Genomic DNA, 18,404 nt, shown 5'->3' with positions numbered 1-18,404 from the left:
TGAAGTAGTTCCATGAGCCATGTCTAATTATACGGTTCCATGGCATGTATTCAATTAGGAAACGCTGCATACCAGTCTGCTAAACCCACCGGCACATTCTGAGGAGTTCCTTGCGTTTTTTGGTCCTTCATCTCCACTAATCGCTGACGCTCCTTACAACCACAATGAAAACATTCCATGTTGCGGCTGAATAGGAGCATTGGGGCTCTGTTAGTAAAAGTGCTGTTACAAGGAAGATAAAAGCCAAAGGAGATATTGTCAGGAGAAAACGCGACAGGTAGTAACCAAAATGAAAATGGCATGTCGGTCACCAAAGCTAGCTGAGATGTTAAATAGAAAGCCGGTTCTATAAGGGAGAGGAAATTCTGACATTTCAAGCAGACGCTGGACCAGGTACAGAGATAAACACTCATCCTTTGTGACTGCGGGCTACCCTTCTGGGTGCCTAACAGTGTCACCATTTCCGGATTTGTGACAACGGGGATAGTGGAGCGAGACGTGGGTCTGAGGAGCCAAGGGAGCGGAGCCGTGTCTGTGACCCTACCAGCACTGATAGACGACAGCATGGCCGAGGGGAAGGGAGACGGGAAGGCGCCGTTATGGCTAAATGAAAGACTACGATTCATCATCTGTTTTTGCGGAGTTTTTGTATGTTATTTCTACTATGGCATACTTCAAGAAACAATGTAAGTTGAGTCAGTGCGCTATCGCTAGCAACCTCACACAACTAATGTCAATAGAGACACGTCAGTTTTCATTAAATCTTAACGAGCCAGCTGTCACCTAGCTAACCATCTAAGAAAACGTTTTCGCAGCAATAGCGGTAGTGGCTTTTTGCGCCCAAAATGCTATCTAACTACTGACATGAAGCTAACGTTATTATAAATCAATGGATGTAGTTGATGCTATTGCATTTAGCTAGTGCAAGTGTTAGTGTTAGCTTGTTACAATACCTCCTAGCTTTAAATTACATATTTCTCGTATACTATTATTTTTAAAACGATCAAAAGCAGACTGTCTGTGTACACTTGTGATAGTTTTTATGTAACTGCCTTTTCTCTCCTAGATGTACACGTAGGCTCAAATTACTTTTGACATATTACCTAGATTGCAAGCCAGCAAGTGACTGTATTAAATGTCATCATCCAATAGTTGACATCAGATGTATGAGAGTATATTTTAAAGTCACTGCCTGGTGACTCGCAGTGGACGCTTCTACTTGGCCCATGGTTTTACGTAGATCAGCTACATCCATGTAGATAGAAGCTATGTTGTCTACGATGTCTGCACAAAGGTAGACTGAGCCAGATACATTGTACTTGAGTTTTGGTTCAGCAGGATTTTGTGTTTGTTCTATATATGTCTCTATAACAGCCCCATAGTAATGCCATTGCTTCCTCAGCACGCGAGGAGAATATGGCCAGGGAGAGTCAAAAGAGAAGTTTCGCTATGCCACCACACTAGTGTTCATCCAGTGTATCTTCAATGCTGCATTTGCCAAAATCTGTAAGTAAGCGTTGCCACCCCACAGCCTTGTCTAGTCACTCATACTGAGTTTACACCTGTGTCTGTGTGTTTCTACACTACTATGTAAGCTATTTCATTATAAACTCCATTTGCTAAGCCGATAAACAATACAATCTGATAAAAGCTTTCTTATGTAGGCAAACAAAGAGATTAAGGAACCGATTGATCATCAAGTACATCATGTTACTTCTCTCAGAGTTGTACATGGGTGGCTGTTTGTTCTTGCAGTTGTCTTCTTGCTCTTTTCCTCCCTTTGTCCCCCAATATATTCTCCTCTCCTAGGCCTCTGTGCCCTGCTCTTCTCTGTATTCAACCTGCTGAACTCTTTCACCTCTCCTCTGTTCTCCTCCACAGTGATCCAGTTTTTTGAGGGTTCCAGACAAGACCACACAAAGAACTGGCTCTATGGGGCGTGTTCTCTGTCTTACCTGGGTGCCATGGTGTCCAGCAATCTAGCCCTGCAGTATGTCAATTACCCCACACAGGTGCTTATTACCTATGGCTTAAACTAATTCAGATGACTTAAGTCTGTTTGTATGCACACATGTTGTCAAAGAAAGCTAACAAAATATGGATCGTAAGAGTGTATTTTTGAGGACTGTAAAAAAGGATGAGACAGTTACTAAACTGCATGCAAATGCCATCTTATTAATTAATTGTAAAGGTGGTAACAGATAAACCCAATGTATGGATGCGTGTGCATAATGACCTGTCCACCATGCTATTATGGATGAATTTAGGTACACCCACTCTAGCTTTCTCACTGAACCTCCATGATAGCCTGACGATGTCATACTCATAATTCTAGTCAGAATATGAGTCTGATACGGCTCCATAGAGCTGTGATTATGGGGCGTGTTTCAAGGAACCAGGAAAGAAAAGGCCTCTTCGCTCAATTGGATACCTAGAACCAGAGCAGCGTAGTATGACCATCTGATACATTACACTTTTACCAGATCCCGTAGGAAGGACGGCAAAAACATCTTTTCGATCGACAAATGCCTTAATCGCGTTTCTCTGTTCCTCTTTCAAAATGAATGTGCTGTCATTATCTGTGAGATATGCATGCTCACGTTATAGCTACTATGTGTTTCAATGGATTTTTGGTCTAAGCGTTAGCAATAACCTAACAATAATGGGCTAGAGAGCTTCAGTTGAGACCTACAATACTCTGCACCATTCGTGTTGCACATACACAACTAACCAAGTCAATGTAGACATAAAAAAGTCGTGTAGACAGCTTAATTCACATAAAATATTTCCCACTAACAGGCTCCCGAGACTCCGCCATCTTGGTACGATTTAGAATCTACCGTTAATTCAACGCAAGCCATCTATCCATCATTGTATAAAGCCGGCCCTGACAATTTGATTGGCTAGATCCGTTTCGGATCTGTGATAATTTCTCCCCAACGGAGCAGTATCCAGGCTACCTCCATGACCCATATTTTAACTTTAGCAGAGCCCCAAACCAACCCCCCCTCCTCCCTGTATAACATGTTCTCCTGCCCCCCCTCCTCCCTGTATAACATGTTCTCCTGCCCCCCCTCCTCCCTGTATAACATGTTCTCCTGCCCCGATCTCCTCCCTGTATAACATGTTCTCCTGCCCCGATCTCCTCCCTGTATAACATGTTCTCCTGCCCCCCCTCCTCCCTGTATAACATGTTCTCCTGCCCCCCCTCCTCCCTGTATAACATGTTCTCCTGCCCCCCCTCCTCCCTGTATAACATGTTCTCCTGCCCCCCCTCCTCCCTGTATAACATGTTCTCCTGCCCCCCCTCCTCCCTGTATAACATGTTCTCCTGCCCCGATCTCCTCCCTGTATAACATGTTCTCCTGCCCCCCCTCCTCCCTGTATAACATGTTCTCCTGCCCCGATCTCCTCCCTGTATAACATGTTCTCCTGCCCCCCCTCCTCCCTGTATAACATGTTCTCCTGCCCCCCCTCCTCCCTGTATAACATGTTCTCCTGCCCCCCCTCCTCCCTGTATAACATGTTCTCCTGCCCCCCCTCCTCCCTGTATAACATGTTCTCCTGCCCCGATCTTTTCCACTAATGTCTTTGGTCACACTGTACATTACAAATGTATGTGGTGTTCTTATATAAGAGTTTCCTTTCTTTTTTTCTCCCCTTCTGTTAATATTTCAAGGTGTTGGGGAAATCTTGCAAGCCGATTCCAGGTAACCGATGATCACAATTATGTAAAGTAATGAAGCAATAATTTTCTTGTCTTCAGAATGTTTTATGTTTGGCTGGCAAATTATATTAACCTCAGCTATTGCACAGTCTATGCTTACCGCAGAAAAAGTAAACATGTGGAACTGGGTATCCATACTTGATTAGAACAGGAAGGACAGTAGATCAGCACTTAGAACAGGAACTCTTGCTAACATTTTTCCCATCAGTCGGTATGTATTTGTGTATGACATAAGCAAGACTGTACATTCCAGAACTAAGTGTGCTCTTGTGCAATGGTGTTGTCCAACCTGATAGACAAAGCCCAGGTAACCAATAACTTTGTCACACACACACAAGAATCCAGTTTCCCAGTTTTTCATGTAGTACTAATGCCTGATAACTTTTTGAATACAACTTTTATTTCTTTTGGAGTTTTTATAGACATGAACAACATGTACTGTGCTGGGTTGACTGTCTATACATCTGCTTGATGTCCCCCAGAGATGACTAATAGGGAGATGGTTTTAGTTAGTTAGTTTAGTTTTAGACAGGGCTATACATGTGCTCATTCAGTGCAAGCTTATCATGCTTGTCCAAAGGCCGTGTCAGCCTGTGCAAACACATGTTCATGTGGCCTCTCAGTGTCTCCTTGTCATGGAAATACACCTTATCTAATCCCTTTGGGAAACTGACATTGTAGTTTCACATGCAATGTGTGTATTGCATTGCATCGTAAAAGGGCCTAGTGTTCACTCTGGGTGTCTCCATGTCTCTGTTCTTTAGTGATGATCCTGGGTGTGACCATCCTGAGGAAGAAGTACCCCCTTGCCAAGTACCTGTGTGTGATGCTGATCGTGAGCGGCGTGGCCCTCTTCCTCTACAAGCCTAACAAAGGGGGATCAGCCACGGATGAGCACCAGTTTGGCTTCGGAGAGATGCTGCTGGTGAGCATCTGCTCTGTTTACAATCCCACTCTTAGATTCTGAGTCTTAAAAAAAAGATAAACTAATTACCCCTCTCAATAGCTGCTACCTGATACTGCACTGGGGGGCCAGGACAGATCATGATCTCTATGCATTCCCTGAGGTAGTGTCCCAAATAGCACACTTGTTCACCTCCCTGGCTGCTGCGTCCGGCTGCACTGGTAGAACAAGATGAATCTGAGGCTGGTCTGGTCTTTAGCATCAAGCTAATTAGCACGCAGTTGGACAGCTGCACAGTCATGTTCAGCTATTCATCATAAAAGCTGGAAATGAAGCGTCACTACCTTAATGCCCTGCTCTATCCTCGTGGGAATTATTGTTCTGTAAACAGTTAACGCAGGAATTCCCCAGAACGGCATGTTCAAAGGAAATGATGGCTTGTGGCTATCTTCACAGATATTAAAGAGCTGTGGGATCTTATGTAATGTTTTATGCCTCTGTGAAGAGAAAAACAGACTTATTTATAGCCTTTTCTCTTCTGCTAATAACAAAAACATTTCTTCCATGGGTGTACTAATTTCACTCAGAATATGAACAGACTGTCAGGCCCGTTCTAATTTGAGGCCTTGACATAAGACAACCATCACCAGAGGTGAGAGTTAGTGACCGCTACAGCAGCAGCAGTTTCTATTTCTTTACGGACGTGAAACCCCCTCCCCCCACTGAACCATTAAGTGCAAACTGAACAGCCGTCAGCAGTATTTAAGGGGAACTTTGAAGATTTCTGCCACAGTGGTTGAAGTCAATTCCAGCCGTTTCCATCTGTCACACTGCTCAGCCATATGCTGCTCTTTCTGTGGTACCGGTTCTGAAAGTGAGACGCCAGACACAGCTGCTCTCCAAACAGACTCCGAGTGCACTGCACTAAGCCGGGTCATCACATGCACTCAAAATGAAAGGATGAGCTCGAGCAGCTGGGACTCAAAACAGCAGAGTACTTCCTCAATTCGCTCTCGCTTCGTTGCGCCATAACTTTGTTCTAACATTGTAGCTGTTTATTGACTGGTAGCATCATTGAATACCCAAAACCCCGGGCTATTCACACTATCAATAAATCAATTCATTTGTTTTTTTGATCAAGAGGGACCGTGTACATTCATGAACATTAAAATCTAAACGCACCCAATTATAGCCAAAAGGCTAGTTTCCATTGGCAGTCCCCCTGCCAGAGTGATAAAGGCTATACAATTATCATTATCAATTATTATTACAACATGCCTTTATTTTGGTTCATGTGCCCCTCTTCCACATCTCTCTTACCAGGTGGTGGAGCTCTTCAGTCGAGCCTTTTTTAGCCCAGATATTTAGTGTGCCCTGTTGCGCTTCAGCTAAGCCTGTGTTTTACCTCACCCTTTCTGCCACGGTGTCTCATTTGTTGCACTCTCTGTCTCCCTGCTGCAGCTGTTGTCCCTGACCCTGGATGGCCTGACTGGTGTGTCCCAGGATCACATGAGGGCTCGCTACCAGACAGGCGCCAATCACATGATGCTTAACGTCAACCTGTGGTCCATCCTGGTGCTGGGTCTAGGTGAGACTATTAAGAAATTATTTATTCAGTTTGTTAGCACTTTAGCTCTCTAGCCACAGGCTAATATGGGGGCTTTAGTTATTATATGATTTCAGAAATGGATATTGCAGGGGGGCTATATATAGTTCTGAAGGACAGGTGGTATCCGAAAGTGTAATGCCATTAGTACAGCTACATATGTCATGTATGTATCCCTTTTAGTTTTGGGTCATTTGTTGAAATAAATGGCAGTAGCAATCTTGGGTAAACTGCAGGTTTCTATCCTGCCTTAATGGATCTTTGCAGTGCGTGCATGTCATGCATTGTTGTAGCTCTTTACAACCACCAGAGGGCAGCAAAGCTCCACAGGTCCATCATTTCAGGATATTCTGTCCCCCCTTCCCCTCCCCCCCACCCAAAACAAAAGGAGGAAGCTTGATTGGAATGAAATGAAAGATGAAATCACTGAGGTGACTGTATTATAAACATTGGCCCAGAATAATGAGGGCTAATGAGGGAATAGGGGAATAACGCAAGTGAGTGCACTAGGTAGGTGTGCACATCAGAGGAACAGTGTGTCACAACCTTACCTCCCTCTCTTCATCCTATTTTCCCTGTTTGCAGGGGTGCTGTGGACTGGGGAGGTCTGGGACTTCCTGGGTTTTGCTGACCGCTATCCCAGTATCATCTACAACATCATGCTGTTTGGACTAACAAGTGCACTGGGCCAGGTGAGTCTTCTGTGTGTGTGTGTCTGTGTGTGATTTAAGTTGTTGCACAGTGTAAGAGGTGGCCCTCAGACACACACGCAGTTCATCCAGTCTGGAGATGGTGAAATGGAAGGTCTTTCATACATCTCTTTCACTTCTGTCATTCTAAATCTAATTTAAGTGAAGTCCATTCATCACATTCGGCTGGTGAAGTGTTTTGTCCCTGCTGTAGTAACATGACGTTGTTCTTCATCACCCTCTTCCTCTTCCTTCAGACCTTCATCTTCATGACCGTGGTGTACTTTGGACCCCTGACCTGCTCCATCATCACCACGACACGCAAGTTCTTCACCATCCTGGGCTCCGTCTTGCTCTTTGGCAACGTTATGTCTGACATGCAGTGGACTGGAACCATCTTGGTGTTCATGGGTAAGTGAACTGGGAAAGAAAACATCCATCTGTGTAGCTCTTTGTGTTTCTCATTTGTATAGAAAGGACCAGGCTAGTAGCTTCGGTGCATCATAGATACAGATACTGTCTTCACATTTGGGTGTTTTTTGCTTTTCTGATCTGCAGGTCTTGGATTTGATGCCAAATTCGGCAAGATGACCAAAAAGACAACATAATAACATTGGACAGTTGGAGATGCGAGTGAAATTCTGTGTGGGTGTGAGTGTGTGCGTATACGTGTGTGTGCACGTGCAATGGACTGACAGACAGTGATCCAATCTGTCTGCCTTCTGCTGAATCACATGTAGCCATGCTCCATGGAAACAAACTAAAAACAATATTCATTTAGCTGAGGGGAATTAAGTCCTGCATCTGCTTCTGGCTGAGGTCCATAGGACCCTCTCCACACTTCCTTTTCCATTCGTTTGGCCCCTGTGGTGAGCACAGATACATCTCATCCAAAACATGTGGTCTCTCAAATCTGTGTAATGTCGACTGGCCTTGTGTGACCGGACAGGCTGTTCATTTTGAAGTCAACCCCAGATCCTAACAGATGTATTTGGGGAAATGTGGTTCAATGCAATGGCTACCAGTTTAAGACTACAGGACTCATGCATCTGCCATCACTGTATTATGTCAGCTTCACCAGCATAGCAAGGGATTAATCCACTCTTGCTTGAAAACAAACTAAATCTTCTACTATATCATCATTTATCTGTTCATTTAGTGTGTATTCATAGGAACTTTTATTTTAATTCTTTGTGGTTTAGGAATGATATCTTGAACTGTACACAGTTGTGCTGTAAGTCTTATGATAACTGTTGTAGCATTTCTGGAGTCTGTCAAAAGTGGGCACATGCCCTGGCTTGTTTTTTTATGTGTTTCATACAAGTGGTCTCTCATGAAACACGTTTTGTCAAAGATATCTAAACTGATAGCTGTTGCATTCCCTGTACTTTGAAACCAGAATCATAAAGTACACATGGACGAAGCACCGTGGCTCTTTATTCCCCTTGAAGCATGTGTGCTTGAGACGTAGTAACCCACCTGGCCATCTGGATGATTGTTATTTTTGAATCTCTTGGAAGATGTAGATGTGAACACCTCTTGCAACGGAATGCTTTCTTGTTTGTTGTCGTCACCTTTGGTACATGAGGGCATTGGGTCATCATGCGTTAACACACAAGTCTCTTCACATCCTTGCACTCACATAAAAAAAAAATGACAAACTGGATAGAATTTCTTGATGTTTATTTTTTATACTCGGTTTTTAATGGTTATGCCCTGTCCATGAGATGAAATGAAATCCCAAATAATCAATAAATAATGTTCTCTTTTTGAGAAGTGCAGTAAGAGGAATTACAGTAGATCTTTTAAAAAGGGAGTCTAGAACATACAAGCTGTCTCCTCTATGTATGCCTGAGTATTTTCATTCTTGCTGATATCTGCCTAAAACATTGTGTGCAGATCTGCAAACACCATCCGGTCTCTGAAGTCTGAACACCCTCTCAACATTAAACCAAGATTGGACAAGGGTCTTTCTTGTGGTTGTGTCATGTTTTTGTCAGAATTATGTAGCTTTACGACCATGCAATAAAAGAAATCTCTTAAACTTAATTGGCAAACCATAGTTGTATAAGGTACAACCCCTCAACCCAAGTCCTGTGACAGTGACAGTGGCTTATAAGAATCACTGCCTTTGCTTTCAATGCACTGTTGTGAGCACTCTTAGCAACAATTAAAGATGAATTCCAATTGTATTGTAGCATGATATTGTTCTGTTTCTGATGGAGGAATGAGAAGATTTATTTTCAATGATATGAAACTAAAAAATTACATATTTTGTCAATATAATTTTTAAGAAAACAAATAATTTTAAAGTAACTAAATTAGAAAATAGATACATCAATCTAACATCTTAAATGTCAGTTCCGATAAATAGCCTCAAATGTATTATTTAATTATTTTATTGTACAGTAATTACCTACAATTATACCCAGCAGTTGAGTTCTTTGGAGAGGTAGGAGGAAATAGGCACTTGAAAACGTGACAAACTGGATAGAATTTCTTATTTTTTATACTCAGGGTTTAATGTTTATGCCCTGTCCGTGAGATGAAATGAAATCCCAAGTTATCAATAAATAATATTCCATTAGTACAGCTAAGTACAGAAGTACAGTAAGAGAAATTAAAATAGATCTTTTAAAAATGGAGTCACACAATCTCTCTCTCTCTCATATATACAGTACCTTGCATAAGTATTCACCCCCTTGGATGTTTTACCCTTTTATGGCTTTTATAAATCAGTCATGGTCAATATAAGTTGACGTTTTGGACAAAAAAAATCACAAAATAGCTCTCTTAAATGTCAAAGTGAAAACATATTTCTACACAGTTATGTAAATAAAATAAAAAATATGTAATGAAAATAAGTGATTGCATAAGTATTCACCCCCTTTATCACCCCCTTTATATAACCTGACCTAATTCAACAGAGGTCCAGCCAATTGGTGCTAAAAGTCTCACAATTAGTGAAATGGGGATCAGTGTGCAGTGAATGTGTCTCAAGTGATTGTAGTATAACGACACCTGTGTCTGGAAGGTCCATTCACTTGTCAGTATTCAGTAATCAGTATTCCTGGCTACTGTTACACCATGAAGACCACAGATCACCCTAAGAAACTCAGAGAAAAGGTTATTGAAAAGTATAGGTCAGGGGAAGGATACAAAAAAATGTCCAAGGCACTTAACATCCCCTGAAATTCTGTTCAATCCATCATCAAGAAATGGAAGGAATATGGCACATGTTGAAAAATGCTCCACTTTGGTCTCATCAAACCACAGAACCTTCTTCCACTTGACGCATGCCTTTTGGCGAACTGTAGTCGATCCTTTTTTTCAACAGTGGCTCTCTTCCATAAAGCTTTGATTGGTGAAGAACCAAGGCAACAGTGGTGGTATGCAGAGTTTCTCCAATCTCAACTGCTGAAGCTTGAAAAACTTCTTCAGAGTAGTCATAGGTCTATTGGTGGCCTCTCTTACTAGTCTCCTTCTTGCACGGCCCCTCAGTTTGTGTACCTGCAACCCTGCAAAACAGCTGATGACACAAAATTCCTGCACGATATGTTGGCTTTGCACACCTAATACGGCCTAGAAGCACTCCATTAAATGAATATCTGTCCACATTTTACTGGAGCGAGTTTTCGAACACGCTTTTTGAATTCTGAATGTGATGTTCAAGTGGATAAATTAGTTCCAGTAACATTTTAGAAAAGACTGTCATCACTCCGGTTGCGTGGTCTGATTTCAGATCAGCTGTGCCTAAAAATCTGGATGATCTCGAGAATTAGGCATCTTTGGCGATGCCTACATGCATGTCGTTTCAAAACAATGAACCTTAAATATTTCATACCTAACTGCTAATGTCATGTTAATAACATATAGAGAAAAATATTATTTTCATTATAGCAATTAGTGTTACCACACATGGTATTAAATAAGATCAGGCACTAATGCGAGGGACCCGTGATACTGGTTTCCTCATCAGTCCTGACTCTTAGCCATATTTATTGTGAGCAGGTCGCGATTAGGCCGCGTTTCTGTACATTTTGGGATCTGATATCTTACTGGCAAAATGCTTGGCACGGTTAGCAAACAACTTAGGAGCCATCCAGCTGTAAGTAGTGTTTTTGGGGCCGATGTCTGACACTTAACACTAGAAATGTTATCTGAAATTGAGTGATGTTAACACGATAGTAGCAGACACTAGCTAGCCAACCTGCTAGTAAGGAAGTTACGCTATGCTACTTAGCTTGCTAGCTGACGTCAATTGTTTTTCAGCCCGTTGTTGACGGTTTGTTAACCTGGTGGATTGGCCGTTTTAATATATATTAGTAACAATGACAATGGGTTGTCTCTGGAACCAAATATATTAAGCGTAGTTTGTGAATGTTTGTTAACGTGACGATTGAAGTGGGACACTGGCTTGGGGTCATGTCAGTTTAACTGTAGTAGAGAGTACCCCCTAGATGGGCTTTAGTTAGCTGAATGTCAACTTGGAACGTGCGTTTCACTAGATAGAGTAATAGGGTATTTGTGATGTAGCTTTTAACATTACTAAATGTCTTACTCCTTAATACATTCATTATCCAAATAAGTAGGCTAAACCCTGATTTTACCACGATATCACTTAGTATCAGCGGGCTTAGCTTAAACGTATTAGGCTAACGACAAACGTCCAGGCAGCCAAAGAAGGCCTCGAAGTCCCGTCAGTGTATAGGTGACCTCAAGGACGATTCAGGTGAAACGAGGACACGATTGCTAACTATAACAAAGTCAAAGTCAAACTTAAACATTAAAAAACAACTCGCTTTCACCAAAGTGCTGTACAATTAAATCACAATATAATAAGAACAGAAACGAAACACTCAACTAAGCACCAGAAAGCAAGGATACAAATTATCAACTCAGATCAGAAGGATCTAAATGCTAGAAAATTAAAGTGGGGTTTGAGCCTGGACTTGAAGGAGTCAATAGAGGGGGCTGATCTGATAGGGAGGGGGATGCAGTTCCACAGTCTAGGGGCTGCAAAAGCGCGGTCACCCCTGGATTTATGCTTTGGTTACAAAACAAACTACTTATTTTTAACTACTTTTTCTTGGTAACAGGGTTTTCTTTCAAGACTGGTTTATTGGAAGTTATTGATTAGTGGCGTAATATTAATAGCTACTTACCTTACATAAAAAGATTTAAGAATGTTATGCTGCCAAATTATATTGGGTTTTAACGGGATCGAAATGGGTATGCTAGATGTACAGTTGTAGTACTGTCAAGATCCTGCATACGTTGTACTTGTATGGAAACAAGTGGCGTCTTTAACATGACAAGAATTTGACAAGAATGTTCTCCCTTTTGTTTTACTACAGCTTATTCCCTTGTTTGTTTTCATCGGTGGTGGTTGTGTCATGTGTGGGGCCTACCTGGCAAGACTGGGCATCTGCAGCCCTGAAGTTAGGTGAGATTCCCGCATTACTAAGACATTTCAGATGGGTAAAGTCTCGGGGCTGGATTTTATTCATAAAAAAATACGTATAATCCTTACTATTTAAACTAGAAACTATTCAAAATGTTAATGTTATAATTACAAGTTGTAGTGCAATTGAGTACTTTTATGGCTAAACACTGAATTTGCTGAAATATTTTGGTTTGATTTCCCCATAGACAACCTTTATCGTTTTGACTTTCATTGACATTTTAACCTTTGTTATACACTATGCAACCATATTGACTTATGGTTGAAGTTTGAGCCCGATAGGAAACATTGTTAGGTCCATTTATTCACCTGTGAGCTCATTTGTTAAATCATTTTATCCATTCATCCATTCATTCAGCTGGAATAGGAATGGAAACCCTGAGCCCTGGACCAAACTGCCTCCCACTTACCAGTACAAGGTATTACACAACATGTTTATGAACATCTAAGGACATTCAAGTCATGGCTTCTGGTGTGGTTCATTCATGGTTCATTCATCAAGCTAAATAGGCACTGCAGACTGAATCCAGACATGGACATTATAAGAAGCCCAGGATCCAACGCATATTAATCTATTTGGATTAAGATGACAGCATCTGAATAATGGTCTCTATTTCATTCAGTTGAAACATTCTTTTGACGGTTACAACCATCAGAAAGGTTAGAAATGATATACGTTAAGGACATAGCATTTGGCAAGAAGATCTGACATTCACAATTCCCAGTCCACCTAGTACTGTTGGCAGGAATCACAACTGCCGTGTGTAAACCCAACCAGCTTTAAACTTTAATCCAGGAGTGCGTCCCATTAAGATGTGGATTATCTCACGTGGGCTTTTGATTTGCTTCGTAGTAACAAATCTAATCAAGCAATCATTCTGTGCTTACCATTTGAAACGGAGTCAAGTAGAGGGATTTCAGTCAGTTCTAAAGGGTGCAAGGGCTGTGTTCCTTTAATGGCGTTGGCTCTTGGATGATTGTCTGCTGTGTTTTGAATTCCCTCATCAGTAGGCACTGAATTTTCTTCATCACTGTTATTTTAACTAGTGCAGTGCCCGTAGGAATTATGCATTCTGTAGTGTTAGCAGACGTAGGTGTAGCTGTTGGGTAGTGTAATAGCAAGACATAATTGCACTCCACATAGGTACAGGTTACACTGAAGTATTATTGTGATGCATGTTTCCTTTTCATTAAGAAATGTTTTAATGTTGTATAGCCTTTTTGAATAATGAGAAAACAAAGTACACACGAATTACAACAGATACATCGGGACACTAATGCATCGGAAAACCTCTCTCATTGAGTCAGTAGATGCATGAACGCATGGTCACTGGTCTAGGCTAACCAGCAACTTTGAATAGAAAGCTAACTCTTATTCTTTAACTGTTCTATTTCCCATGATTCATAGCGGGTTCAACTGACTAAACGGTTTTCTATTTCCGGTTAAATGTTTGTTTACATTGCATGATCCTACAAGCGTTGCTTAAAGATCGTTATTTTAAGGCTTAAGGAAGTTATTTTAAGGTGGTACATAACTGATCATTCAAGATGGGAAGTAGTCGGTGGCTACACACTGCCGATGAAATCTTAAAAGAGAATATCAGAGTCCCAAATCCGTCAAAACTGACAGGTTGGGTGGATGAGATGAAATTATGGCCAGGAGTTAGCCATATTGATATAATCAATTATTTTGTCTTTTCTGAGGGTGGAGATCGTGAGGAGATGCGTAATTATAAAAGTACTGAGGCCTCCAATTACTTCCATAGCAATAAAGTCGGGCGCATTTTTTTATGTAAGCACGAAGATTATGTATTTTTGAAGGCAGAGGTCGACAGGAGCCAAAGTCCTAACCATAAGGTTATAGCTTGGGTTATGCTGCAGCCGTCGGGGTTGATAGAGACTGTCGGGTGCTCATGTATGGCTGGATTAGGGAGATCGTGCAGTCATGCCGCAGCAATCCTTTGGAAGGTATAAAGAAGAAAAAAATTCCTTTGTTTATCTGTGAATTAATAAAAGTAACGTGATCATATCACTTTTTATGAGTGTTTTTTCGATTCAGTTTAGCTAGGTGAGGATGACAACATTTGAAACAAATGGCAAATGGGTATAGGCTCTGTTAATGTGCTCATTACAGGTTGAAAATGCAGTTACTACCGGGAAGATGTTTCAGTTTAAGCACAGCTAGCCAGTCTAAACGTCTGCTCTGTGGCATTGAATGTAGCCGATAGGGAACCGGACAAGGACATTCTCTCCTTCTTATTTTGTGAGCAAAGCACTCAAGGTTTTTAATTTTCTTAAAATTATTTGAGCAACCAACAACCGCACAAGTGGTGCCTGAACTCATATCTAATCACGGTCGATCACCTCAAACCGGAAGTAAGAAACCGGAGTCGGTGTCATGGCAGCGCCCATTGTCTAGAGCGGAATAAGGTGAATACAAATACATCAAACTACAATATACTACTTAACATGGTAATGAGAGTTGGTTACATGCCAGGCCCATACGCATCAGCTGGGGTAACATCCATGACGACGACTGTTCTATGACTATTACATCATTCACGTTGCGCGGGTCCGCCCCTCTTTCTCTGAATTACTACACTACCCATAGTGCCTCACTACCCATAGTGCCTACGGCAAACAGACCCATAGTGCCTACGGCAAACGATAAAATACAAATATGTAGCGAACTATGAATTCAGAAATCTTCAAAATCAAAGATGCACAGGTTCATGACATGCGTAAGCTACATGCGAAATCTCATAACTAACGTCAGGGAGATACGCCCTAGACTGACAGGCAGACAGACACACACACAGAGATTTCTGGATTTATAGATAGATGGCACTTTTTTTCTCCTCCTTTTAGTTGCTATTTTGGAAGTTTTTCTGTTATCTTACTTGTGCCTTTTTGCTCTTGTAGTTCTACGCTGTGAACTTGGACTACAATAAGCTGAAGAAGGAAGGCCCTGACTTTTAAACTGCTACGCATATCGACTACTTCAAAAACAGTGCTGGACCAAAGGCTGAGAAAAAAACACCTTAACTAGATGGCTTCGCTCATGGAATGGAAGTCTCTCGTCCCTCTCTTCTAACCCTGACTCTGAATGCAAAGATGCTGGATCGCACAATGCTTTGTCTAGTCCTTTTTGAAAGTTCCCTCCTTTTTAACCCCTGAGTTTTCTAAACTTGTGTTTTTTCTCATTCTTCATGGTGGTCCACAGCAATAAATTGAGAATCTTCTCCCTCATACAGACACTGATGTCTTTGGATTTATTTTAAACCTAGTTAATAGTTTTGAAGTGCCTGGTGGATTACTTGGTTTACCGTTTCATAATGCAGCAGTTACAGACCCTGCCTTGCATGCTTGACTTCAGACATTAATATATTAATTCTGTCTGTGGACAGAACACACATACTCTTGCCTCATATATAGCCATTTTAATAATTATTTAATTCTTATTATGCTAGAGAGCTCCAGACTAGCCTGATCAGACTTGCTCATATCCACTTGTTGCATAGCTGGATATGACTAGCACGTTTTGTGGCTCGGTGTCCTGATAAGCTGTGTATGTCACCATGGAGCAGGGTAGCAACGGGTTATCCTGGGACAGGCTACCCCTTTCTCCTCATATCACCCGGGCCCTCACTCTCAGTTGAACTTTGTCATGTTGTGCTGCTGTTTATAGTATGGAAGTTCTGGCTGTGGTCCAGACAGTCATCAGCACCGAGTGACATGACTGCAGTGCATGGGGAAGGCATGTGGTAGTAGGACAGCCGAGGGTTTGTGTGTGTCCTTTTCATATGATCTTAAATCAGCTACAACACTGGGCTTTTATTAACCCTTACATGCAGTAATGAGTTACAGGAGACTTGCATTTCTGCATTTATTATTAAAGATCTCAAGAAACAACTCCTTGCGTCAATCATCTTGGCCAACAAGGCAATTTCAATAGTATCAATTAGAATTTTTGGCAATTCTGAAATTTAAAAAGGTTGCTGGGTTAGGTCTCCTGCAGGAGCAGGAGCCGGTTGTTTCCCCTCTGTTGCCACCTTGTGGGCATTTTTAACTCAAGGTGTTTGGATTACCATCTTTGTGTCCACTTGGATTAAACCACCAACCAAAGAAAATGTGTCCACCAGCCACTAACCCTTGAGCTAGCCATAGCTAGCTGGGGAGAGGCAGGTGAGTGAGTCTTGAGTCTCCCACCAAGCTTATACATGTGCATACACAAGGTAGGTCCTACTTTCAAGTCACCCACATCACGCAGGACCAGAGGGCGTTCAGTTTGTTTATTTTTAAGTTATGAATGGAAGACGATGCAAAGCCAATCTCCACCCCAGACAACGCAGTTTATCAGAGGCAGCTTTGGGCCTGTCCATAATAATTTATGCCTGACCGTTTCAAAGGGGTGACATCTACTTGGCCTTATGACCAAGGAAGCAGATAGTAAACATCTGTATAGAACGAATATCTGATGTCATTCTTTTGTCTGCAATATGAGCATTTATAGCACTTTAGTTCACAATTTCTTTTTAATTTGAATCTGTGTTTTGTTTATTTATTTATTTTCCGACAAACAAACCCATCCAGGGGAGACCTTCACTCCTCGTTCTCCATCTCCCTTTCATCCACCTCACCTGATTGGTCACCTTGTCATAGTAATCCTCTTGACTGACTGAATCATCTGTGCTCAGATCAAGTAAGAACTGCCCTGATGCGCTCATTCAGGTGTGGTAAAGCGGGGATGTATGGATGAGTTTGGTAAATGTCACCAGGGGCCAAGCTTCGCTTCTCTAAGACAAGGCGCTGCGACAGAGGATGAGAAGCCAGTGTTGTGCAGCGCTGTGAAATGTCAAGGAGACCTTCAAGAGTGAACAGAAATCCACATCTTAGATCTTCACCCGCCTCCACAAAGGTTGCCGCAGACAGCTTCGCTAATGAAAGAGGTTGTTTCTTTTTGGAGTTGGTAAGTGACTACGTACTTTTTCTTTCGAGTCCACGGTGATCTGAAGAGAAAAAAAACAGCATTAGCTCAAAAACAGCAGGTTCCAAATTTTTTTTTTTAAATGAAATTAAATGTGGGAGAATGTCAGAAGCAAACAGGTGAGGCCTCATTTTCTGGCAGGCGCAGCCAACTTGTCAAGTTCTGTGGAGAGAGGTGCTTGTGGCGGAAAGAACCGTCATCTTCAATTTAAAGTGCATCCTCTCTTCACCGGTCCCAAGTGTATTTCACTAATGAGGAGAAGACAGGGTAGAAAAAGCTACTCTATGTAAATAGGCTGTAATTGAGTCTCTTGTTGAGTGCAACACGACTCACTATAGCACATAAGGAAAGGGAAGATGGCACTGCTACACTGCTAATCACGGCTACAATTCGACCGCTAGCTTCAGTGTCCCGAAATTCAGACAAGACAGGCAGAGGAGATAAATGATGGCTCAGAAGGTCACCGCTGGCTCCTCCTCCATGACCCTTGACCCCATGGGCAGGTAACAACCCTTTGTGCTGCTGTGGCTGTTGGTCTTTGGGGAGAAGATAATGAGTGAGGTGAGGAGCAGGAGACGCCATTCAGGAGGAAATAGCAGATGCAGGTCATACAAAGGTCCTCCAGAGATTTATGGACCAAGCTTGATGTCCACACAACACACACACTAAAGAGATTGTCACAGACACACATTTTCATTTGGTGCACTGAGGGATTGGTAAGGACAATTGAAAAGAAGTTGACCCAATGAAAAAAGCAACAACCAGTCTTTTCATACCCACGCATTTATGAGCCACATTCATCATTGCCCCACGTAGCAGTGGTCAGTGATCGGGTGTTAGCCATCGAGCTTCCTGATGGACAGCTTGACCTCAAGACCTCACAGAGGTCCTTAAAGGTCAGTTTGTGGATCTGGATGAAAAATTAATGGAGTCAGGCTTTCAGAGCATGTCAATGCAAACGCCAACCTCTCGGGACACACATAGTGAACCTGCAACCCACTCAATCTATTTATTTTTTACACACACA

General features: G+C 42.0%; 2 protein-coding genes across 4 annotated transcripts; both read left to right on the top strand.

Annotated features, from left to right (window-relative positions):
• The first annotated feature begins 257 nt into the window (after positions 1 to 257).
• Positions 258 to 8,886, top strand: slc35b1 (solute carrier family 35 member B1). 3 transcript variants are annotated; one of them, XM_080856757.1, is made up of 10 exons: positions 258 to 686; positions 1,403 to 1,506; positions 1,882 to 2,012; positions 3,680 to 3,710; positions 4,492 to 4,652; positions 6,093 to 6,219; positions 6,823 to 6,929; positions 7,184 to 7,337; positions 7,485 to 7,577; positions 8,826 to 8,866. In XM_080856757.1, the coding sequence occupies exons 1-9, from the start codon at positions 565 to 567 to the stop codon at positions 7,532 to 7,534; spliced, it is 987 nt and encodes a 328-aa protein (XP_080712883.1). In that variant the 5' UTR covers positions 258 to 564; the 3' UTR covers positions 7,535 to 7,577; positions 8,826 to 8,866. The 3 variants fall into 3 exon arrangements, with proteins under 3 accessions (XP_080712883.1, XP_080712884.1, XP_080712882.1); XM_080856758.1 differs by having other exon boundaries at positions 7,485 to 7,571; positions 8,826 to 8,863; XM_080856756.1 differs by having other exon boundaries at positions 259 to 686; positions 7,485 to 8,886.
• Positions 8,887 to 10,897: 2,011 nt separating this feature from the next.
• ndufa4a (NDUFA4 mitochondrial complex associated a) lies at positions 10,898 to 15,647 on the top strand. Its single transcript, XM_080855854.1, has 4 exons — positions 10,898 to 11,034; positions 12,284 to 12,372; positions 12,749 to 12,809; positions 15,313 to 15,647. The coding sequence occupies exons 1-4, from the start codon at positions 10,993 to 10,995 to the stop codon at positions 15,367 to 15,369; spliced, it is 249 nt and encodes an 82-aa protein (XP_080711980.1). The 5' UTR covers positions 10,898 to 10,992; the 3' UTR covers positions 15,370 to 15,647.
• Positions 15,648 to 18,404: the final 2,757 nt, after the last annotated feature.

The sequence above is a fragment of the Sprattus sprattus genome (assembly GCF_963457725.1).
Source record: "Sprattus sprattus genome assembly, chromosome: 18".
Classification (NCBI taxonomy): domain Eukaryota; kingdom Metazoa; phylum Chordata; class Actinopteri; order Clupeiformes; family Clupeidae; genus Sprattus; species Sprattus sprattus.
This window is presented reverse-complemented; position numbering and strand designations above follow the sequence as displayed.